Below are 26,496 nucleotides of genomic sequence, written 5' to 3' on the forward strand. Positions count from 1 at the left end.
ACTATAAGGCAACATATTTTGGATTTGGTCCTTACCAATATTGCTTCTACATGCCCCACTCTCCAAGTCTCTCCATCTCCTGTTAAGTTGGACCATAAAGTAATGATATTAATTCCAAAACCTTCGTAGCCAACCAGGTTGTCCACAATGATTTAATAATATAAACATGCAAAATTTATCCAAACGTATATGCAACTGCAACATTTTCTCATTTCCAATATACTTACCATTCGCTCTCTTTCATCTTCAAGGTTGTTAAGAACAGTTGCAAACTCCTGAAGAGATTTTGCTAGGAAAAAAATACATACATTAAAATCACAAATCCTATGATTAGCTTTGTATATCATTTCACTTCATTTTTAAAGATTTATTTCTTGTATTCCTTACCAATGTTGCAGTTATTTTTTAACTAAATTTAATTACTATTCATTTCACTCTCTGTTTTAAAAGCTACTGAAAAGTGATAACTAAAACAGAGATAACTAAGCCATCTAGTGTGCCCATAGATACAAGGCTGTGTAATGACAATTCTGTAGATTTTTACTTACACACCAGTACACTGTACAGGAAAGACTTTCTCAAAAATCATAAGGCAGTAACGGTGATTCATAACTAACTGAATGGCACAAATAGGTGTGATGCACTTCTGCCAATATGCAGTCTCGTACACTGTTGTAAAACTGAATGTTATTATTCAGTCTCTGGACCAGCAGTATGGTACACTGTATAATTAATCTAAGGGAGTATGGCTAATTTGTGCGATATAGTAATGTGTAACACAACAGAATGCCGTCATGTAACCTTTCTGCCCAATTCACATTCTGAAAGCAACAAAGCATTACACACAGATTTAGGCCGCAAAACAAAAATGGACAACTGGTCAGTGTGACTAACAGGACAGATGGCCACTCACTTGCTTTAACCAGTGATATGCTGTCTACCACTGCTGGTTTCTGATGCACTTAGGTGGCCAGCCACAACTCTGGGTACTTTCTCAGTATACAGTCCCCTTTTTACAGATCATAAACAGCTAAATTTGGCAGCCTTGCAGTTTGCAAATCAAACGTATGACAAGCACTACGTCTGAATCCCATCTGAAGCAAGACGTTACTCCAATTATGTAATTCTATGGAGTTTGCTGTTGTGTTTAGGGTGTCCAAATGTCCCAGAGCACTCCATAGGTTAGCGAGTTAGTAAATGTTTAGTACAACACTGGAGTACGAATGGGATTTTTTTTTTTTTTTTTTGCTGGAATGAAGGAACAGTTTTTAAACTTCAGCTTAAAATGTGCACATACAACAAAATAATTTAAAATATATGCATCTAGCCACACTGTTTCACTTGACCCTTCAGCTCCTAAATGAAGAGTCACACACAGACTCTGAGATGAAATGATAAATCACACAACATTGCCTCACATCTTGACAGCAGAAACTTAACTTCAGTATTCTGCAGTGTCACAGCCTCAAAGTTCACATTTCAGCACACAGTACAGTTGTGTAAAATCTTACCATAACAGTTTATGTCCTTCTCTTCACTGCTGCAGTATTCTTAACAGAAAGGATTTCCTGCGAAGGATAGCTCAACGTCTTGCAGTATCCAAAGCCTTTGCATTTACAGGCACTGTACATCACACGTTCTCAACCCAAGCAAGGTGTAGGGCATAAAGGTGACATATGGAAGCACACAATCAGAACTGAAAAAGCCACAGGAGGAACAGAATGTCCCTAAGGACAAGGAATAATCCAGAAGGCGAAAAAAGAGGAACCCCTTAGCCAGGAGGGCAAGAACAGCCTAGAGCAAAAGTTCAGGATGGAGGAAGGGAGCAAATACTGGAACATTGAAGAGAAGGACATCTACTTTTATGGTAAGATTTTAACCTGTATCAAGTCCATCCATATCACTGTTGTAGTATTTATAACAGAAGGGAGAGTACAAAAGCTCAAGAAGAAACCTGGAAAGAGGAAGTCACTGAAGACCCCCCCCCCCTAGAAACCCATGCAAAATAGCTCTGGCAAAGCCAGCTTTAGCCCTGGAGATAACATCCAGCTTGTAATGCCTAATGAAGGTATGGACAGAAAACCAAGTAGCAGCCTCAAGGATGGAAATGGTATTGAGCCCCTCAAAAAAAAGCACCGGAGGAAGCAACAGCTCAGTAGAAATGAGCCTTACTGAAGAGGAAAGGAATTTACCATGAAAAGAATAGCAAAAAGAAATTGCTTTAAAAGACCAGGATGACAAGGTTTGCTTAGAAAGAGCCAAAACCAAAGCCCTGAGATGAAAAGAAACAAAAAGCTGCTCAGGTTTATGAATATCCTTAGTTTTATCCAAATAATATCTGAGCTGTCTGAGCAGACTGCAGAGAAGGAATAAAGGAAGAAAGATGAATAGACTGATGAAGAGACAACTCATTGACTACCTCGGGCGTAAAAGGACTACTATAAAGAGACACCCTGTCTCTGTGAAAAACTGAAAAGGGAGAAACAGCATGAGAGCATGAAGCTCATTCTGTTAGATGAAGTGAGGGCTAATAAAACAGTCTTCCAAGTACAAAGTCGTAAGGAAACTGAAGCAAGCAACAGGCTCAAAAGGAGTCAGACAATTTTTCAAGAACTAAACTGAAGTTCCAGGAAGGCAGAACAGGTTTCTTGATAGGCCTGATATGAAGGACATCTTTAAGAAATTGCTTGACCTCAAATCTAGAGGCTAGTGGAGAAGTCAAGGGCAGACATACACACACTACAGGTAGGTGAGCTTTAATTGAAGAATATGCCAGCCCAGCATAGAGTAGATCACACAAATTACAAAACTAGAGGAAACTCCGTTTTTTAATTTCTCCAAATCTTTTGGGTTTCTAATACCATCACGGGAATGGACCCCATTCCTAAGTCTAAGTATGATTAAAGTTCATGAAATTAGAATTATTTCACTCTTTGATATCAGCCAAAAGTGCTCTTTGCAACATCCGCAATGTGGTCAGTAATGACTCCTCCTGCAATTCATACGGAGCCACATGTATTGGTAGCATATTTAAATAGGATTGTAAACTCTTTTTTTCTTATAAGACCCATTGCTCTTACTACTGTTGGAACTATCTGGGTATCTTTCTTCCAGATGGTTCTCGTTTCTGATTGCAAATCCTGATATTTTCTGGCTCCGTGTCTCTCTATACACAGGACACTGTAGTCACTGGATGTGGAGATTTCAATGATCAATGCTACTTAGGTCTACTTTTTCTGGACCACTATATCTGATGTGGACTTCATCATTTTCTATGATGCTTTGTGGATCATATTTCCAGTGTTTTTCAGTCACTTCAATACGAGAATGACTGCACAATCCCCAGTGCAACAGTATCACCACATTATTATGCCTTTCAGTATACAGTCCTTCTGGCATTAGTATGCGACTGTTTCCAATTCTGTTTTACAAAACCTACATTTGTCTGTTTCTTCCACATCAGCAAAAACAGAGCCCGAAATGCAGCAATATAACAGAAACAGATGTAAAGTCCCTTGAAATCAAAGAGCAAAAAATCCAGGCTGAGAATAATTCCAAAATAACAGCAAAGAATCCACAGATATACGTGCAGGTACCAGTTTATTCAGAAGACACAAGCGCTTTCACAATAGCTTCTTCAGGTGTAACTTCTCCATGAAAATACACACCTTATATACTCTACCTAATTAATCTAAACAATCAATTAACATACTAAAACATTTTTAAAAAGATATTACACTTAAAGACATGAATAAATAAATGTTACCTAACTGAAATGCATACATTTATAATGCTAGTACAATAATTAGTGGACAGTGAATTATAACTGACAGTGAACTATCCATGTATATATATGTATATAATTATAAAAATGTATAAATATAAATATACATAAATATATTCATAAAAGTACAAAAATATATATATATACATATATATATAAAATATAGAATAATATATATAATTAAAATATGTACATTTATTTATGTAAAATATATATATATTCATAAATAACAAAATTATAAAATCATAAATATATTTACATTTATATTTAAAAATGGCATGACTGACATTAGCAGAATGTCAGTCATGCCATTGTTTTTATATAGGCAAAACTGACAGAACCCTTAGAGAAAGGATCAGGGAACATCTTTATCATGCTAGGAAGAAGTCAAAAATCAATGCTCTAGCTAAACATATTAGTGCCATGGGAGATGACCATGTATTCAAGTTTAGAGTTTTATCTCTTATATATGAGAATGGCAGAGGTGGTGACATGAGAGTTAGAACTGAGGACACTGAAGCAAAATGGATTGTGAGGCTCAGGTCTACTTTTGGGCATGGCCTTAATGAATGCATTCCTATCAAGCCTGTACTTCGTAGTAGACCATTGAATAGATGAATTTTGATATATATTTTTTAAGTATTTTTAAATATAAATGTAAATATATTTATGATTTTATAATTTTATTTATGAATATATATATATATATATATATATATATATATATATATATATATTACATAAATAAATGTACATATTTTAATTATATATATTATTATATATTTTATATATATATGTATATATAATTAAGTAGAGTATATAAGATGTGTATTTTCATGGAGAAGTTACACCTGAAGAAGCTATTGTGAAAGCGCTTGTGTCTTCTGTGAATAAACTGGTACCTGCACGTATATCTGTGGATTCTTTGCTGTTATTTTGGAATTATTCTCAGCCTGGATTTTTTGCCCTTTGATTTCAAGGGACTTTACATCTGTTTCTGTTATGTTTCTTCCACATGTTCAATGGACTTTGTAAACCAACGTGTATGTAAGCCCACTATCTCAGGCCACCAATATTAACTTTTCATTTCTTGGTTTAAATTCACCTCTGCTTAACCAGCCCTGTGTTTGTTCCTAATCAACACAAGGTTCTTCCACAAATTATCTATACTTGCAACTATCTTTATGCTTTTTCCACATTTCTTGCCTTCTCATCTGGTCCTTCACCTTACAGTCTTTCTTTTGTTTTTTGGCACATTCAGTTGTTGCCTGATTTTTATTTACTTATGGTTTAATTTCCATTCCTGCTTGACACCAATATGCTTCTGCTAGTCTAAGCAGGGAAGTCATCTTAGATTTATTCTCATCATGTTTCAAAACTTTCACTACGTTTGGGTCTTGTGAGGTCAGCAGACATATGTTGAGGCCCATGATTGCAGATCTATACGTGTATTCAATTTCAAGGAGGCCCATCACTCCTTCTGGATAGGGAATATATAATCTATTATGCACTGATTTTTATAAATCATTTGGTGAGCTTGAAGCATCCTTCTTTTCCTATCTAATTTATCCAGCACGTTTTGGGGCCAGTCAATCACTCCAAAACTGTAAATTAGGACAGGAGGAGCAAAATGGTTTATAGCTTGGATTTTGTTCCTAGATGTCAAAGCTGTTTTCAGGATTAATTAAAGTCTTCCGAAGTACTCCTTACTAAGTTTTATCCGCATTTGTTCATGTTTTATTGTTGATCCTTCATCAGTTCCCAAATATTTATACACTCCCTCTTACTCAAGTTCTTTTATATCACATTCTTGTCCCAAACTGATGTTTTTTTTGGTGCAGCAGTTTTCCTTCTTTAAGGGTTACTTCTGCACATTTAACAAGACCAAATGACATTCTTATATCATCTGAAAATGTTTTGACAACTTGCAGTTGTGCTTTCAGTTCCTCATCTATTGAACTATACAGTTTCAAACTGTTGACAAAGAGAAGATGAGAAGTCTTTGCACTTTTTTTGTTTTCTAGGAGCCAAATTATATCCACGACCTAAGCTGTTAAGTAGACAGCTTACCAGATTAAGGACAAGGCAGAATAGCAGCGGTGACAGAGAGTCACTCTGAAATATCATCCTTTGGATTTTTATCCCTGAAATAATAAGCTGACCTTTATCATGGCTTAATTGTAAAGTGGTCTGCCGCTGTTTCCTGGTCACTATAATGTAATCGATCAGTGTAGGGTGTATCTAATACATTTTTAAGCATTCTAATCCATGAATGTGGGATACTATCAAATGCTTTTTTGTAGTCAATCCAGGCCATACTTAAATTCTTCCCCTTTTTACAGTTCTTCACTATGACTTTATTTAACAACAAATGATCCTTTGTTCCGTATGACTTTCTTTTATTGCCCTTTTGTTCTGTTGCCATAGTTGAGTTTTCTTATAAATGACTATAAACTCTGTTGGCATCAGTTCCACAGTATACTTTATACATCATCGGAAGGCAAGTTATTGGTCTGTAATTTTAGGGTAGCTTGCAGGTTCACTCTTAAGTAGGAGCATTGTTTTTCCTGTTAGCCAAGTTGGTGTCTGGTCAGGGTGCACATATAAATAATTCTTACTCATGGCTAAATCTTAGTGCAAAGATGTTAACACTTCTAACCAGAAGTTAGGTATTGTAACTGGGCCTGGGGTTTTCAAATTAGAAGATTTTCTTAACTTTGTTTCAATCTCTCTGGTTGTTACTTCCTGTTCTTTCCCTTGCTGTCCAGCTTCAAGTGGATGTTTATACTGGTTTTCTGTGGAAGGCTCCAAATTATCTTCATATGGCACCTGACCAACTGTTTCCCATTCCACTGGTTTCCTCATAATTTGGAGTTCCATTGCTCTGTTCTGTTGTGGTGCTTTCTGAATTAGATTGTCTACACTGAATCCTTCACTTTGGAGGTACTTTATGACCTCCATTTCTATTTCTTTAACTTCTCCATTACTGATCTCTTTTTCTACTTTTCTTCTGTCTTCTTGTTTTTTGTATTGTAAATTTTATGTTTCCATGTCTGGATTCCTTTGCCTGTATTTCTCTTCAAATATCTTTGGTGCTGCTCTTTTTGTATTGATTAGTTTTGCTTTCTCCTTTGCATAGGTAATACAGCACAGCACATTAAATATCTTTTTCTTACCCATGTCCATATTTCTTCTTCAGATGTCTCCTAATCTTCCTGTTTCTCCTTACCTTGGGAACTTGCTCAATCATGCTGTGATGTAACCTGTGTTAGACCTTCTAAATCAAATCCTTCACTTTGCAGGCATTCATAACTTCAACTTCTATTTTTTTTTTACTTCCACTTTACTAATCTTTTTTACTACATTCCCTCTTTGTGATATTATTTTTTTAATGTGAAAATTTCCATACCTGGATGCCCTTGCCTGTACTTCTCTTTAAATATCGTTGGGGCTGCCTTATTTTTGTTGATTATTTTGACTTTCACCTTTGCATAAATATTGCACCATATCAAATCTCCCTTTCCCATGTCCACATTTTTTATACTTTTCAAAAACATCTAGGTTTTGTTGTTTACATTTTTGTACTTCTTCAGATGCTTCTTTTTCCAAACAGATCAAAGTTTCTTGATCTATATACTGTTTTTTCAAAAAAAAAACTGTAGAATTAATGACCCCAAATTTTTATTTGAAGCTTCTGACAGCTTTTCTTGCAGAAGTATTTTTCTATCCTCTAACTTATATTTTCATATATCTTGTGTCTGGAAATTCTGGGCTTTATGCATAACAGTAATACATAATTTCTTTATCCTCAACGGTCCACTCTATCATCTTTATGGCTCTTCTTTGGCCTATCAGTTTTTGTGAAATTCCACAGAAAGAGGATCCTGATGGTAAGAGAGGGACCAGACAGAAAATCTTTTCCATTTGGACATGTATGATTTTCTGGCCTCCTGTAGAACCCAGAGCATGTCCTCAGAAAACTGGTGCCTAAAAGGGATCAAAACCCTATCACCCACAGTGTTATCTAAAGAGTGGACAGGTGAGGGCAAATAAGAGAACCCTTGTCTTGTGTGAGAACAGCCACAAGAGGAGGTAACTTGGGGTGATTGACCCTGGCCAAGTGAAAAAGGAGAGGGGAACCAATGCTGTCTGGGACAAAAAGGAGTCACCAGCAAAATTTTGTTAAACTCCTACCTGATCTTGTACAGAACTAGTGGCCACAGAGGAGGAAGTATAAAGAAACATCCCTGTCCAAGGGAAAGAGAGGGTGTCTACTGGAACAGAATAAAGGAAGTTGTCTGTTCAGAGGGGAGGCAAAAAGATCTACCTGAAGAATATCCCACCAATGGACAATGTCCAGAAAAACGTCTCTGTGAACCAAGCATCCATTCATGAGCCTATGTTCTAGACCTGTTCAAAGAGTCTGTCATGAGTTTGTGCTCCAAAGGAATGTAAACCGCCTGAAGAGTCACTTCATACTGGATTAGCTAGATTCCAGACCTGAACAGCTACCCAGAAAAGGATGCAGGACCTCTTTCCCACCCCCACTCCAACTTGCTGACATACCACATCATAGAGCTATTGTATGTTAAGTATTTGAGGGTTCTGAGGTGAAATAGGGAATGAAAAGTTTGCAGAGCCAGAAACAGAGCTCTCATCTCTTATGCTGCTATGGTCTGACCTCTGATGAGGAGGCCAGAGATGCTGGACCTTTAGGGAGCCACAAAATGCCCCCACCCCATGTCTAAGGCATTTATGCATAGCTCCTGAGTGGGGACTGGAGCCAAGCCCTGGATTAAGGGAGAGTTGACAAATCCTCTACTAAAGCTCGACTGAGACCAGGAAAAAAAAGGAACAGGGAACAGTTGGAGCAATGCTGATTTGAGGTACCACTGAAATTTCCTCGTATGGAATCTGACAAGAGAGAGCATGGGAATACTGGAGGCCATAAATCTCAAAACCCTAAGAAACTCCCTGGCACTGACAGAGGAAGAAGAGACTAGAAAAAAAAGGTTGTCAGAGACAGAACTTTGGAAGAAGGGAGAGATGCCAGCATGGGAATGGTCTGAAGCTTGAAACCAAGGAAAACATGATCCTGGGAAGGCAACAGGACTGATTTCTGGAAGTTTATAGTAAACCCCACACTTTGTAAATCATCAGTGGTAAACTGGAGATCCTGCAACAAGACTGCTGGAAAAAAGAGCTTGCATGAGCAGTTCATCTAGATATGTAAAACTCTGTATTCCCTGAAGCCTGTAAAAAACAATGACAGGAGAGAGGCATTTGGTGAATACCTTAGGGCAGTAGAAAGTACAGTTATGTACCTACCATAAATGCAGATGTTCGAGTGTATTCACTGTTGCAGTCATTACAATTGGGTTATCCTGCTGGCAGGCTACCCGCAGTCGGCCCGAGTTCCAAAGTCTAGGTCCGGCGTCGGTTGCTGTCGCCTCCTCCCTGACTTCAGTGCGCCAGGAGTATAAAAGATGCAGCCGACGCCATTTTCTTCAGTTTTTCTTGCCCCAGATGTCAGGTGCCCCTAAATTATGCCAATAAGCATGTATGTACAAAAAACAACTTTTCCTTCTTCTACAAGCAAATACACCACATTGGTTGTATAGAATAGAGAAGTACAGATAAGTCCCAGCAAAGGAAAAGGTGGATGGTGGGAGGGTAACCTGGACTGCAACAGTGAATACACTCGAACATCTACATTTATGGTAGGTACATAACTGTACTATGTTCATCGTGTTTCACTGTTGCTGTCATTACAATTGGGTTGAATCCCAAAGCTAAGGCTGGGAGGCTGGCTAAATAGGATTAGGAGAGGCTATCAGGCCCTGCAGAACTGCAGTGGCAAAGCCTACCCTGGATTTAGAGTAGAGAGGTAAGTGATAGTGCTTTGTAAAAGTATGCACTGAACTCCAAGTTGCAGCCTCTAAGATGTCTTTGAATGGTACTCCTCTGAGGAAGGCTGCTGAAGTGGCTGCTGCTCTGGTTGAATGTGGCCTAATGCCCTTAGGCACTGATTTGCCATGATGTGAATAGCAGAAATGAATGCAGTGGCCTATCCACTTTGAAATGGTCTGCTTTGAGATAGGCTTTCCTTGTGATCCTGAAGCATATGCCACTAGAAGTTGTTCAGTCTTTCTGAAAGCTTTGGTTCTGTCCAAGTAGAAGCGTAGCTGCCTGTGAATGTCCAAAGAATGCAGAAGTCTCTCACCCTTATTCTGTGGGTTTGGATAAAAGGTAGGCAAATTAATTGTTTAGTTAAGGGCCACACTGGACACTACCTTAGGCATAAATGTAGGGTTTGTCCTCAGAGAAACCCTGTCAGGATGGAAAATGATAAAGGGTTCCACAGCCATGAGTGCCTGTAACTCTGAGACTCATCTAGCAGAGGTTATTGCTAGGAGCAGAGCTGCTTTCCAGGATAAGAATTTTATATCAGCTGCAGAGGCTGGCTCAAACAGAGGCAGTGTGAGTTTTTCCAAGACATAGTTGAGGTCCCATGCAGGTATTGGTGCTCTCCTTGGAGGTCTTATGTTTTTGGCCCCTCTGAGGTACTGCCTTGTAATGGATAAGAAAAAATAGGTGGTTCTGTATTGTAATGAGCTGAAATGGCAGAGGCATGAATTTTAATTGATGAAAAGGAAAGGTCTTTATCCAGCATCTCAATTAAGTATTGCAAAATCTGAGGAATATTTGGAACAGTCGTGTCAATACCTTGTGCCTGGTTCCAAGCACAGAATCTCTTCCATTTTTCTGCAAATTATTTTTTGGTGCTAGGCCTCCTGGCCTCCAAAATAACATCCATCACTGCTTTAGAGAGAGGTGTGTCTTGAATGGCTACATTATCTGCCATGCTGCCAGGTTTAAGGACCTGAGTTGGCTGTGCAGTATTTGACGGTCTTGCTGGGTCAATAAGTGAGGAATTTGAGGTAATGTCCAAGCAGGGCATTGAGACAAGCTCTTTAGGATTGGGTACCAGTGCTGGTGGGGCCATTCTGGGGCAGTCAGTATCAATTTTGGCTTCTCTTGTCTGAAATTGAGGAGTACCTTGGGGAGGAGAGGTAGAGGAGGAAAGGCATATACCGTTAGGTTTTTCCAGCTGTAAGATAGAGCATCCACTTTCCATGCTTGCTTGTGATAAGTCCTTGTGCAGAATCTCTGTAGTTGGCAGTTGTGAGGGGAGGCAAATAGGTCTATGTCCGGGCATCCCCAGTTCCTTGTTATGCTGAAGACTTGTGGATCCAATTTCCACTCATGGGGATCCATTAGTTTTCTGCTTTGTTCGTCTGCCAGAATATTTGTCCTTCCTGGCAGGAATTGTACTTGGTAAGTCAATGCTGTGTCCCACAAGTTCATGGCTAGTCTGCAGAGGGGGTAGGAATGTGTGCCTCCCTTGTTTATGTACCACATGACTGTAGTATTGTCCATCTTTATCAGTAGTTGTCCTGGATAAAGTAGATCCTTGAAGGCTGTCAGGGCATTCTGAACAGCTAGCATCTCTTTTTGATTGATATGTAGATGCATTTGACTTGCGGACCATGTGCTCTGAATACATCTTCTTGCCATATGGGCCCCCCCAGGCATAATGTGATGCATCTGTTGTCAATGTCTGCCTGGCTCTGGGTAAGGTGAATGGCTGTCCCGTGTTGTGGTGCCAGGCTTTTGCCCACCATCAAAACTCCTGCTGCAGGCAGGTAATGAGGGTAATTATTGTTTCCAGGCTGTGGCAATGTTGAGTCCAAACACTCTTTAGATACCATTGAAGTTTCCTCATATGCAGTCTTGCATACGGAATTAGCAGAATGCAGGATGCCATGAAGCCCAAAGCCTGCAGAATTTTTTCTTGCAGATAACTGGGGTCTTTGTTGCCAACATTTTGAAATAAGTAGTCTGTGTTCGTCTGGTGTGAGATAAGCCATCTGGGCAGTTGTATTTAAGCTTGCACCCAGGAATATTATCTCTTGAGAGGGTACGAGTTTTGATTTCTTTTCGTGTACTGTGTACCCTAGACCTGTTAGTAATCTTTTTACAAAGGCCAGATGCTGTAGTAGAATGTCCTTGTTCTCTGCTTGAATAAGGCAGTCGTCTAAGTAAGGATATATTTGTATTCCTCTTTGTCTGCAAAATGCAATTACTGATGCCAGGCATTTTGTGAAGACCCTGGGTGCAGTAGATAAGCCAAATGGCAGTGCAGAGAATTGGTAGTGCATTGAGCCAGCAATAAATCTGAGGTATCTTCTGCATGATTGTCTGATTGGGACATGCAGGTATGCCTCTTTTAGGTCTAAAGTCACAAGCCAAGCCTTCTTGCCCAGCATGGGCAGAAGCTGCTGCAGAGTTAGCATTTTGAATTTTGGAATATCCAGGAATGTGTTTAGGACAGACAGGTCCAGTATTGGTCTCCAGGCTTTGTCCTTTTCTGGGTACCAAGAATAGCCTTGAGTAAAATCCTAGTCTCTGCGCTTTCTGTGGTACTTGCTGAATGGCTCTCATGTCCATGAGGGATGAAACTTGTTTTTGTGCCTCTGCGCATTGATTGCGTGGCAGGTCTGGCATACCGTTTGGCCTTGGCAGGGTGTGAAAATGGAACCTGTAGCCTTGTGATATGATATTTAGGACCCATTTGTCCTGGGTGATCATGTGCCAATTTTGTGAAAAAAGTGCTAGTTTTCCCCCCAAAGGAGCTGCCAGAAGATGTGCTTGGTGCTGGCAGGGGAAAGTCATTGAGACTGTTTCCTGTATGGCTGTGATTTTTCCTCTCCACTTTTGGAGGTAGAAGCACCCCATTGTTTAGGCCTGTATGAGCCTTGGGACTGTGATCTGCCTCTGGGACGTATGTATCTGCCTCTTTGTGGCCTGTCTGACACTGGAAAGGACCAAGCTGTACCTGCAAGAAATCCTTGACTGTTTGCATAGATTTAGCTTTGTCCTCCATTTTCTTCAACACCCTGTTTGCACAGATTTAGCTTTGTCCTCCATTTTCTTCAACACCTCTTCTGCTTTAACACCAAACAAGGTATCATGCTGTAATGGAGCATCTAATAGTTTTGCTTTAACATGATCAGGCAGATTCTGTTCTTTTAACCAAGCATGCCTCCTAATGACAGAACCTGTAACAGCGGCCCTGCAGGAGACCTCTAGAGAATCAAAACCACATTGCAAAGTATGCTTTCCCACTTGTTCAGCTGCATGCAAAAAATCCTGCATTTCTTTGTTTTCTGCACATTCTGAATTTGTCAACCTTTTCTGTTTAAGCAGTGACATAAGATATTGCTGATATTTAAGCATATGAAACTGGCAATTTAAACCTCTTACAGCCAAGGTAGCAGAAGTATAAATCTGTTTCCCCCATCTGTCCAGGGCCCTTGAATCCCTATCAGAGGGGATAGGGTTTTTTGCAGTGGAAGCCTTGACCCCTTTGGGACCCTGAGAGATAGTTTCTGGGTAAGCAACAGGGTTTTTATACAAAAATTTATGTGAATCAGGAACCCTGTAGCATCTATGTGGCTTAACAGGAGCTGGTGGTAAAGAGTAATACATCATCTACAATGTCTAAAATAGGAGGAATACCAAGGGGCCTGTGCTGAGGTAATAAAAGGAAGTCTCTGAGCCTTTTCTTGGATTCTGAGTAATCTTGGCTCAACCAGTGGAAATGCTCCCTCATAGTATGCAGGGTCTCCCCAAAAGAATAATCCTCAAGAGGAGAGGTTGAAGGGATAGATTCTTCAGCATCAGAATCCTCATAGGGAGGAAGAGAATATTCCTGTTCAGAAGAGGAATCGGAGGAAATGGAAACCTGATCTGAAGATTCATATTCTATCTCTTGCCTAGGCCTCTTATCAGGAGGAGGATGGGAACCCCTGATCAAAGTAATTAGGTCTTCGGCCATTTTAAGCATCTGTTTTTTAGACATGGTAGCCTGTCCAGGAGAATGCTGTACTTGTTTCTTTGTCTTTAGAGCTGCTTTAGTCTTTGCCTTTGAAGCTGAAGTTGGTTTCACATATAACTGTATAGGCCTGAAAACCCCCTCAGAAGCCGATGCCTGCTCAGCGGCTCTGGAACCATCTGAGGGAATAGTTTCCGAGTGTCCAATACCTTGAGTTTCCAGTGGCCTAGTCAGCTCCACGTGGGAGTCGGGAGCAGCCTATGGCTCTGAGGTAGCGGGCGTCAGGGGCTGCGAAGGTGCCTCACTGAAAACTGGCGAACAGGCGACAGGCCTAGCAGAAGCCTCGTCATTAGTTTTGGACTTGGGTCCTGTCCTTTTCTTTTTCTTTGCACTTTTTATAAACTCCGATAGTCGGCTGTTCCGACGGCATTATATAATTGAATCTTCTGCCAAAGTAATGAAATGCAAAATCATACCGACGCTTAATAGTGCGTTGGTTAAATCTAGCACAAAACCGACAACTAGCAACATCGTGGTCAGGGCCTAGGCAAGGAATACAGTACGAATGAAAATCCTTATGAGGTATTTGCTTCCCACAAGAAATACAATTATTAACTTTTTCTGACATCGGTCTGGAGCAAGAAAAAAGTTTCCCCAATGGGGTACTTAGCTTTAACGAAGACTTTGGATCTGAAATTCGAATCTGAAAATCTCAGGAGTCGGCCGACCACCTCTTGCAAACTGCTTTTGCTTCGGGCACCGCATGGCAAGAAAGACTGAAGAAAATGGCGTCGGCTGCATCTTTTATATCCCTGGCGCACTGACGTCAGGGAGGAGGTGACAGCAACCGACGCCGGACCTAGACTTTGGAACTCGGGCCGACTGTGGGTAGCCTGGCAGCAGGATAACCCAATTGTAATGACTGCAACAGTGAAACACGATGAACATAGGCTAAAGGGCAAAGTAGACAACTGAAAATGCAAGGAAGAGACAAAGAAACAAACATTTCCTGAACAGAAGGTGAATGGGGATGTGAAGATATGCATCCTTGAGGTCTAGAGAAAACACAAATGCCTGTGGAAGAAAAAGAGGAAACAAGGTCTGAAGAGATAACATCCAGAAGGAAGGAGCTTTAAGAAAGGTGTTGAGGTGAGAAAGATACAGAATTGTTCTCCATGTATCCTTCTTCCAAGGACCAAAAACATTCTGGAGTAAAACCCCTTCCCCACCTGAAAAGGTGGAACAAGCAATGGTGCCTTGCAGAACCTCTGGAAAATAAGGAAACTGTTCTAGAAGAGGATAAGGAATACCTGAAAAGGTGTGTGCGGGGGTGGTGGGTGGAGTTCCAAATCGTGAAACATCCCTAATGGATAACAGATAGCACACAAGGGTCTGAAGTGATCCAATGCCAATTTGGAAGAGATACAGAAAGGTGGAGGGACAAGGGGAATTGGCCAAGGGTAAGGGATAGCCAAGTGTCAAATAGAAACATACCTATCCTGAAAATAAGGTTTCTGGGAAGAAGTCTGAGTAACTTAGTAGAAGGAACATGCCTAGAAATCTTTTTTTACTCTTCAGAGGAGGGCAAGTCTGTCTACAAATAGAGATAGACACAGAAGTCTAATTCCTCTGGAACTTGAGAACAGGGGAGACAAAATATGTTTAAGTTCCTGCAAGGCTTTACACTTGTACTTGGGGGACTTAAATAACGTCAGTAGTTATCTGAAAGAGATTCTGGTTATCCAGACGGGAATCCAACAGCGTGGGCAAAGCCTGACGCATAGCCAAGAATAATGCCTTATAAGTGAACGAAAAGCAGCAGCCCTAGAAGAGGAATCAACTGGATCACAGTTGCATTTTACTGAATGAAAGGCAACATGAGAAGTGGACCCCAACAGGGAAACAGCAGAAGCTTTCCCATCAGAATCAGGAAGGTCAGCATCACCTTAGAAAGCTGATAAAAGAGGGCCAAAACATACTCAGCCACATGAGTCCAGAAATTAATGTCCCCAAAAAACAGAGTGACAGCAGTATAAACATTCTTGCCCAACCTTTCCATGCCTTGGCTATCCTCATCAAAAAGAAGGAGCTCAGTAGATGGCAACAATTAGAGGGTTTGTCAGACGAAACTGAGACCATTGAAAGATCAGCAGAAGGGCACTTATACAAAAACTTGCAGTCCTCTGGCACCTTGTAGAACCTATCCAGTTTCTTTGGTGATGGAAGCAGAGAGTCAGGAGCTACAGAGGCAGTAGAAGAGGAATCCAAAAGGGCAGTCAAAACAGGAAAGACAGCTGATGGTTTAGAAGACTCCATGTGCAGGAGCTCCTAATATTTCTCTTGAATGTTAGGGACCTGGGAACAGTCTCACTTAAAATATTCCATCACGCAGGCAATAGTATCCCCAAAGAACAACTATTCCAAGTGGGAGTATTTACTCAAAGAATCCTCTTCCTCCAAACCATAGTCCACAGAGAAAAGAATTTGGGAGGAATAAGCCAGGGATTCATCTTCAGATTCCAAGTCCTCGTTTGAGGAATACAATTTTCTAGGCCTCTTAACAGAAGTGGAAGACTTGGGGGGCAGGGACAGACATCACCTGAGGAGACTTCAAGGCCATTAAAGCATTAAACAAACCTTGAGTAAAATCCTGCCATTCACACTGGGGATCTTTAACAACAAGAGTGAAAGGTTTAGTTTTCTGCTTCTTTTTCTGCAGGACATTTGCCAGAAAAAAAACTTGGAGTTTGAGAACACTGATGAGATTCGATAATGATGGTAGGCATTTCCTCCCTTACTAAAAATCTGAGGAATCTCCCTCGGATATCATCAGCCAAGGTTCCCCCTCAATCCTATTTCAGGTGCAGACATTGGAAAAGCCTCAAGGGAAGTGTGAGAATTCGGATTAATTCTGGCCTGAATCTGATGCAAGGATCAGGTGTGGTCTTTAATGCTTTCACTAGCCTCTAGAAATATGTCCAGAGGAGGCTGGACAGTAACTGGATCAAACATAATCCTTTTGGCCTCCTTCTTGGCAGATGGCTAGCCCTTGGGATGGGAAGATTCTGCCACAGCACCCTAAGCCAACAGCTTACATCACTGGTTCTTAAGATATATGGACAAGGAGGAGAGACAACTACATAGGGTCTTAGGCACAAAAACTTATCAAACACAGCAATGAGTATGGTCGTGGTAGGCAGCCAAGCAAAAAAGACACCAGTCGTGACTGTGTTTATGGGGAATTTACCTCACACACTGACATTTTCCCTTCCTTAAGATATGAACATAATTACCATACAGAACAGTGAAAAGGAAAGAAGAAACCCCAACAGAACACTTATCTGAAAAGTGGTTTGGTAAACAGCACATCAGGACGTTCAGGAGGCATTCAATAATGGTGTTCAGACTGGTGGCAAAGAAGTTGGGTGTGTCTACATCCATATGTCACCTTTATACTCTATGCCTTGTGTGGGGAGCAATTTTTGACCTAAAGGCTTTGGTGTAGACAGAAGTTGGGCTATCCTTGGCAGAAGGTCCCTTAGTTAAAGAATACTACAACAGTGACATGGAAAGACATCTAGGAAAACTGGAGACAGGACTGTGATTTGTTATCAGTCTTTGATAGACTGGGGTTAAATTTGGAGCTACCAACACCTTTGAACATGTCGTGGGTACAGCAACAAGGTGGGGTTCCTTCTCATCATCCAGGTATCCACGTGGCAATCTAAGAACATTCTTGCAGATTTACTGGTTGATACATTGCTACAGACCACATACTAATTTGTTTTGGGTGACTTCAGCAGCTGGGTCAAAGATGAATCTGTGATCCTAGTCCAAGTATTCCTTTCTGTTATGAAAGGTTTTAGGTTCAGTGAGTAATTAGTTCTGTGGGCGTTCAAAAGACATGCGTAAATGGGCATGCCTTCGTTGAAGGTTGAATGTCGAGCTGGCACCTTGGCGTTCGTGAAAATCTACTGTCAATTATTAGCGGACCGGAGTTCCGCTGTGGGGACCCCTAACCGGGAAGAGCCAAAAGACAACAACCCATCATTTAGACATACTCTGAACTTGGTGTTCCAGCTTGGTGTGTGCATCTCTGACGTGGTGATGGCACCTGCTTCCTGATTAGATCACCATCTTTGTTCGGTATTTAGTGGCTTTGCTGCAGTTATTGTCCACTGACTTTGAAATGATGGAATGGAGAACTGGCTGTAACTCAAGATCAGTTTGATTTGAATTTCCAATAGCTCCTTTTGGTACCCAGTGCGGGTCTATATTAGAAGACCAAACGTCCACAACATCGAACACCTAAACAACTACACATAAACGCCAAACTCCAAAAAAAGCGAAGGACATAACTATCAAAATCCAGAACACTGAACGTATTTCTGTGGCCAGCAGGGTGATCAAGGAGAAGAGGAAATGTATCTTTTTCCCCACTGTAGTGCGATCTCAGAGTTGGTATATTTAAGTAGGGGGGTGCAGGGGGGCTTGCCCCTGCAAATGTGTGATTAATAAAGTTTGTTGTTGCAGGTTTGCCTTACCTGTATGGCGCTGTTGTTGGAAATGCGTTTGGCGTTCCGAATTTCGATGTGTACGTCCTTCGCTCTTTTCGGACTTTGGCGTTTATCTGTCGCTGTTTAGGTGTTCCCTGTTGTGGACATTTGGTCTTATAATATAGACCCCCCCCCAGTGCATATGTTCCTGATGACTGCAGATTATAACAGAGATCTTTGGCTGTGGATTTGCTTGCCCCATCTCATGTGCACCATGGTTTGTCATGGAATTCTGTGTTCTGAGAATACAAAAGAAAAATATAAGAATGAAAAACTACCATGGAAATATAAGGCTAGACTTCTTAAGATAAGGAAACATTCTCACAAACCACCTCTTCCCAGCATATTTCTTACTAATGCCAGATCTACTGCAAACAAAATGGATGAATTTCAGCTACAGATTTCTGAGACCAAACTTGTAAAAGACTGTTGGATTTTATTACTTACACAGACATAGCTACTACACTTGTGTATACCAGATGCAGCCACTGAACTGGTAGGTCACACAGCTTTTCAGTGGAACAGGAATAAAGACTCCAGTATGAGCAGCAGGAGGTGGGGGGCTTTGCATCTATGTGAATAACAGCTGGTGTACCAAAGCAAAGACTGTAGACAGTTACTGCTCTCTTGATCTGGAGTATATGAATCAAATGCATGCCTTTTTATTTACCTCGGGAGTTAACTGCTGTTATAGTTACAACTGTTTATATTCCATCAGAAGCTAATGCTTACACAGCTCTAGGTCACCTGTTTGATATCATTAACTTGCAAAAAACATCCACCCTGAAGCTGTTCATATCTTAGCTGGTGATTTCAATCAGACGGACTTAAAGTCAGTTCTCCCCAAATTTCATAAACACATTAAATGTGCAACCAGGGAATACACTGGACAAGGCCTAATCAAATATCAAGGATGTCTACAGGGCAAAACAGCTGACTCATCTAGGTCAGTCAGTCCACTTGTCCATACTTTTGACTCCACCATACACTCCTGTTAGGAGAAAAGACCAGATTATTACAAAGACTGTTAAAATATGGCCAGAAGGTGCATTCTTGCAGCTACAGAAATACTCTGAAAGAACTAACTGGGACATTTTCGTTACTCTGCCACATAAAAACCTGTGTTGATAATGTCACTGTCAGCAAGCACATTTGTGAGTGCCCTAAACAGAAACCCTGGATGACGAAGGAGGTCAGATGTCTTCTCAAGCACCGCAAGACAGCCTTCAGGCCTGGCAACAGAGTCCTTTACAGTGTGGCTACAGCCAACCTAAAGAAAGTCATCAGAGAGGCTAAAGTGGCCTATAAAAGGAAGATACAGGACCACTTCAACAACAAGGACCCACGATGACTATGACAAGGTATTCAGCACATCACCAGTAAACCAGTAACTGTATGGCTATTGATGGAGATGCCTCAATGGCAGAGGAACTTAATTTCTTTGCCCATTTTGAGGTGTGAACAGCAGAGACAGTCAAGCCTACGCACCAGCAGATAGGCCACAGTAGTCTCACATCATCTATACTAGCCTCCTACAACCACACCTTCACAGCACAAGAGCACAAAATAAGATGTGCGCGCAAAGCAGTTAATCCAAGAAAGGCTGCTGGCCCTGATGGAGTGATGGGATGGGTGCTGAAAATGCACAGACCAGCTCTGTGGGGTCTTCACAAAGATCTTCAATCTGTCTCTGTCTAAGTTGACTATTCCATCTTGTCTGAAGTCAACTATGATCATTCCATTGCCAAAGAAACCTGTTATCAGTAGTCTCAATGACTACCATCAAATGGCACTTACTCCAGTCATCATGAAGTGTTTTGAACAATGGGTTCTGCGGCACATCAAGCACAGTCTCCTAGTTAACTGGGATACACATCGGTTTACTTACAGAGCAAATAAGTCTAAGGCAGATGCCATCTCCACTGCCTTGCACATTGTGCTTTGTCATCTTCAGTAGCAGGGGAGCTATGTGAGGATGTTCTTTGCAAACTTTAGCTCAACATTTAACACAGTTACGCTGGATAGAACTGTCACTGTCCTAGGACTTTCAGAACTTACCTGCCGTTGGATTAAAGACTTTTTGACTAACTGTCCTCAGATGGTTAGATTAGGCCCACAACTGTCCTCCAGTCTCAGGTTAAACACTGGTGTCCCACAAGGCTGTGTGCGGAGCCCCCTTCTGTATACTTTCTACACCAACTGTGTCCCCTCCTATTCTACTAATAGCATCAAGTTTGCAGACGACACCACAGTGGTTGGACTTATTTCAGGAGAAGACAAGACAGGATATAGAGATAAAGTTCAAAGACTGGCTGCATGGTGCACTTAGAACAACCTTGCCCTGAACTCTGCCAAAAAAAAAAAAAAGAACTCACAACAGACTTCTGGAGGCACAACACAGATCACAACCCAACATACGTCATTGGAGACTGTGTGGAAAGGTTTCCTGCCTTCAAGTTTCTAAGTGTACATGTGGCAGAATATCTCTCTTGGTCCATAAACAACATGGTGGCACTCAAGAAGGCACAGCAAAGACTCCATTTCCTGAGGATCCTCTGGAAAAACAAAATACAGGAGAAGCTACTGGTGTCTTTTTACAACTGTTTTATTGAAAGTATGCTGATATACTGCATTTACACGTGGTATGCCAACATCTCGGTGGCAGACAGGAAGGCCCTTCAAAGAATCATTAACTCTGCCCAGAAAATCACTGGGTGCTCACTGCCCTCTTTGGAGCAACTATTTAGCTCTTGCTGTCACAGCAGGGCAACCAACATCTTGAAAGACCCTTCTCACCTTGGACATCACCTGTTTGAGCTGCTGCCTTCTGGCAGATGGTTCAGGTCCATTCAATCTCAGAAAAACAGACTTAAGAACAGTTTCTATCCCCCGAACAATGCTAAATACTCACAATGAGTACAGAAAATAGCCATTTGTACTATAACGCATATGTTTACATTCTTGTAAACCTTACTTTATTCCTTTCATATGCAAAATACCCAAGTACAATAACTTGGTTGTTTACTGTATTGCATTTTTATTTTTATTTAACATTTGTTGACTGGGAAAGCCTGACTAGAACACAGCCTATTTTTAGAGGAGGCCCAGGGAGAAACACTGCAAACGCATGTCTTTAGAATATGGGAGGAAGCCTGAGTACACAGAGGAAACCCACGCAAACACAGGGAGAACATCCAAACTCTGCACACAAGGCATCCCAGCGATAATCGAACCTGAGAATCTCTTGCTGTGAGGCAAGAGTGTTAACCACTGCACCATTGCGCTGCCCAATTGCATTACATTGTATTGTTTGGTATTGTATCATATTATATTGTCTTCTCTTATTTATTCATGTTCATTATATGTGAATGCAGCTTAGGAGGACTGCTACAAATTTTGTTTTACTTGTGCAACGACAACAAATGAATCTTATCTAGCTTATCCTCACAGATCAATAGTCTAGTATGTACCTATGAAAAACTGAGTATGAATGAAGATGTATTGGCTTGTTTTGATGTCAAGTTTAGGCTTGATGAAGACTATCTGGTTTACCAGGCTGAAATCATAAGACATCAATGTACCTGTTAAGGGATGACACTTCTGAGTCCAACTGACTAGCTGTGCTCTTTTGGGTGGTCAACAGCCTGAGAAATACAGCTCATCTCTCCACCTATAGGGCACCTTACTTGACATTTAGTTAATCACTTAGTTCTTTATAACTAAACTGTCATCACTGTGGGCAGTTTGCTCATCAACACAAAGTTCTTTGAGACTTTTCAGAGAATACAAAATGTCAATGGCTTGGACTTGACGTGTCACTGTCTATTCTGAATTAGTGTCTCTAATTTGATGTATGCAACCTACAGCCTGGATGCATGCCCTATAGGATTAGCTTCTGCCTGTATATTTATCACACTGTCTATGCTTCTTTGATTACTATTTTTTCAGCCTGCATTAAAGGAGGTATTAGTTACCCCAACTGAAAAGAAGCAGGATTTGGATCCTGATGATTCAGATGATTACTGCCTCATCTCAAACCCTCCTATTACAGGTAAGGTTATGCAGGTTTTTGTTCGCACCTTGTATCTAATTGCAGTGAACACTGTGTACACAATCCAGTCCAGTTTGCTTTCCACACAAGACCTGGCATTGAGATGGCCCTTATAGTTTTCTCAGTGGCATCCTAATAGTGAAAGGATCAATGATATTGTGTTTTGATCATCATGATAAGATGCACCACAGCATTCCTGTTGACTGGCTAAAAGTTACTGTGAATCTACAGGAACTGTCCTTAAAAGGTACAACACCTACCTCTCAGGATAAATTTGCTTAGGATAAATTATTGAACTTCTTAGCCTGTCACATTTGGACAGCCACATGGTTTCATTCTTGATCTAGTGTTGTTTTCAATGTGTACGTTTTGATTAGGTAAGCTCAATAGGAAGAAAGGTCTTCAATATCACTGCTCTGCTGAAAAGACTCATTTCAACCACTCAGTCCCTTATGTGTAATTGGTCTACTGAAAATCTGTAATGCATCCACTGGGTGACTGCAAAACATCTGAGGCTTAACAGAGCCAAGATTGTTGCCATGGCTGTTTGTGCCACTTAAGGGACTGTTATTATCCACCACAAAATTCTAAAATTTACGATGGTGATAGTCTGGTATTCATGAGAAAAGGGTTAAAAACATTAGTGTGATTACTGAGGACAGACTTATACTTAAGGACCATGTTTCATCTGGTCTGAAAACATTTTGTTTTCATCTTCATAATATCTCTTGCCTCAAAGCACCATCTTCCTCCTGAGGACTGCTCAGTGGTGGTGTAGGCCAAGGTATCTTCATGCATTATTACTGTAATTTTCTTTACCTTAGACTTCCTAACACTGAGCTTGACTGCATGCTGTTAGTTTAGAATTCTGCAGCCTGGTTAATTACAGCTGCTTTAAGTTGCCTTCATTTTATCCCAATTCAGTGGACTCTGCACTGTATGCAAATGTGATCTCCTGTCATCTTTAAGGGATTTTCTGCTGGTTCTGCCAGTTAGGAGTCGGCATAATGGTTAAGGTGTTTACCTCACATACATAAGGTAGAGGGTCTGATTTTTACCTTTGAGGGGAAATTGGGTAGCCTAAAAATGGTCCACATGGGCAGATAACCTAGTACTTACCCATGAACCTATTTAGCCTTACATGATATGGGTTCCTACATTTTACATAGCTTTTGGTCTCCTACTGTCCAGCTAAGCCATTAGGCTACTCTTACTCGGAAATGACAGAGGAGCAACCAAGAAATACAAAAACACATACACCACCAAGAAAAACAGCTCCCAACTCCAGAAACAAAGTAAACAGTTGGAACATTCAATGTAATAAAATCAGTTTGATTTATTCATCAAATACAAACAAAGGAATTTTTAAGCACAGTAGTATCAAACAACAAGCTTTTTGTCCCTTCAAAATTCAAACAGGACTTCATCAGAAAATACACATCTACAAATAAACCAGGCATTATACGGGCTAGGAACATCAATCACAGGACATGATATAAATTAATTAATTAGAAAATTGATCAATCAAAACCATAAAAAATTCAAAACTATAAAATTCCTTTGGTGAATCGCAACTTGCAACAGACACTAACTCCTTAAAACATCATGGAATTCTTCTTCTTCTTTCGCTTTTTCCCAGTTAGGGGTCGCCACAGCTGATCACCTGTCCGCTCATTTTTGGCAGTAGAGGTTTACGGTGTCGAGTTGCCAGCCCGGCACCCAACCTTCCACAGAAGGCACACACATGCACACACTTATGCCTAGGGTCAATTTAGTGTCCAATCACCTACAGCATGTCTTTCGGATGTGGGAGGAAACCGGAGCACCCAGTGGAAACCCACGCGACCACAACATCATGGAATATTATGCTAAAATCAAACAATTAATTAACATGCTATCAACATCGGATAAAAAAAAAAAAAAAAAAAAAACAGAATAACTTAAAACTACAGTCTTGCCGCCCTTTGCTTTAAGACAGGAATTAAAGAGACAAAGTTGTTTAAGCCGGCTAGCGTCAAGATTAAGCTGCCAAAGTAGTTGTTTAAATTCTAATGCATCCTGCCATGCACCATGCACCTCCCTGGAGTTAAGGCCAGTTTTTTTCTAAAATAACAAAAATGAACTGATTAAAAGCTTCAAACTGAAGCAAGTGCCTGTATAATGCATTGTTTACATTGCCCCTAATCATATCAAAACAATGCCCGTAAATTCACTTTTTCAGAAACCAGTTTGGTCTTTCCAACATAAAAGGCTGGGCAGGCTAAGCATACTGCAAAGCAAACCACCTCTGTTGTGCTACTTTTACCTGTATAAGGGTGAGTGGCGTTCTTTAAAGTATTACTTATAACAGAATCTACTTCCAAAATGTACCTTGCTTGACTACAGGCACCACAGTTTTTACTTCCTTTATGTTGACTAAAAGCATAACTAAAGCAATCAAAATTCTCAACATTATTTTTGATGTTTCTAGCTCTTTTATAAAACAATACTAGCTCATTTGCTACAATTGCTTTAATTTTGTCATCACTTGCTAAAATACAGCAATTTGAGTTTGTGGACTGTAATAAATTCTGGCAACACAAACAGTAGTATTTAACTTGATCATTTACTCGTACACCAAAGCCCCAAGGAGGGGTGCATATTTCACACCCCACCATGTCATAATTTCATCACTGACTCTCCTAACCAAGGCATGGGGATAATCCCTATCCAAAAACATCTTCTCCAATTTCATCCTTCCCTCTTCAAATATCTGCCTGTCAGAGATCATCAGGGCTAGCCAAAGTGCCCTTTAACAAGGCTTCTCTTTTGTGAGAAAGGATGATAGCTTCTGAAATGCAACTAACTATTGGAGAAAGTGGATATTCTAAAAATGTTAGAAGAAAAACCCATTAATTCCTTTTAAAATAGTAGTGTTGAGATAATTAACATTTTTATCAGCCATTTGACAAGTAACTCTTAAAAATGAAGATGATTGACTAATATACACAATGAAATTAATAATCAAATCAGGCTCCCCTGTCCACAAGATAAAAATATCATCCAAAAACCTAAGATATAATTGTGTGCATTGGTAAAATTCAGAATGAAATACAAATCTGGGCTCCCAGGACAGAGTTACTAAATTTGCAAAAACGTGCGACTGATGCTCCTAGCATATAAAATGCCTGGTTTATTGGCAGATGTGTGTTTTCTGATGAAATCCAGTTTGAATTAAGAAGGGAAGAAAAGCTTGTCATTTGATACTACTGGGCTTAAAAATTCCTTTGTCTGGATTTGATGAATAAATCAAACCGATCAGACTGAGTGTTCATAGGTAGGTATTAGGCTATTGGCCCTAGAGCCTATATAAACCTAGCCAAAAAGGTACCCTGGCTTTTGCCACCCAAAAAAATTATTTTCCTGTGACCCTGTCGAGCAGAGACACAAAAGTGATCCCCGGGGTGAATTTCCTTTTTCCCATCCAATCATCAAGATTTTTCTTGAAGAGTGCTAATGAGGAGCTCTGTTTGACATAAATAGGTAGTCTGTTCCAGAGTATGGGAAGTCCCTGGGACAGGAATCTATCCCTCCAGCATGTTCTGTTTATTGTGGTGACAAGGTTTAGGCCCCTACAGCATGTAGTTCGGAGGGATTGGGATTTCTTTAAGTGGAGCATGTCCAACAGCTCTGGGTTTGACATAGCTTTGTATGTTAGGCAGAGATCGCGTCTGAGTAGGCGATGTGACAGAGTAAAGCTAGAGTTTTTTGAGACGGTCTGTGTAGGGTATCTGTTTTGAGGCCAGTAATCCTCTTTGTGAGGTATTTCTGTGGCCTCTACAGTTGCTGCAGATGTCTTGTGAGGTACATACCAAAAGGGGCGCTGTACTCTATAATGGTTCTAATGAATGATGAGTAGTGGGGAACAATGACCTCTTTTTTTCTGGATGAGAAACCTTTTGTGATGAGGTGTGCCACGTAGAAGGATATCCTGACCACTGTGGCAATGTGATTATCAAAGGAGAGACTACTGTCCACCTGTGCCCCAAGGTCTCTTATCACACTTTCAGTGTTAAGTAGACTACCACCTATGTGGTAGTTCATGGGTACAGAGTTTTTACCAAAGGGGATGACAATACACTTTTTGGTATTGAGCTTCGGGCCATGGCTTTGACACCAGGCATCTGTCTCAGTGAGGCTCTTCTGTAGGATGTCCACATCGTTAAGA

The 26,496-nt window shown here is 40.6% G+C and overlaps 1 protein-coding gene across 1 annotated transcript in view; it reads right to left on the reverse strand.

Annotated features, from left to right (window-relative positions):
• Positions 1 to 26,496, reverse strand: part of ARHGAP26 (Rho GTPase activating protein 26) — a 3,815,868-nt gene that overhangs the window by 3,055,194 nt on the left and 734,178 nt on the right. The window contains exon 3 of the mRNA XM_044069158.1: positions 228 to 289. Within this exon, the coding sequence (XP_043925093.1) occupies positions 228 to 289 (62 nt within the window). The remainder of the gene's footprint in view (positions 1 to 227; positions 290 to 26,496) is intronic.

The sequence above is a fragment of the Protopterus annectens genome, chromosome 4.part0 (assembly GCF_019279795.1).
Source record: "Protopterus annectens isolate FY-2018-M chromosome 4.part0, PAN1.0, whole genome shotgun sequence".
Taxonomy (NCBI): Eukaryota; Metazoa; Chordata; order Ceratodontiformes; family Protopteridae; genus Protopterus; species Protopterus annectens.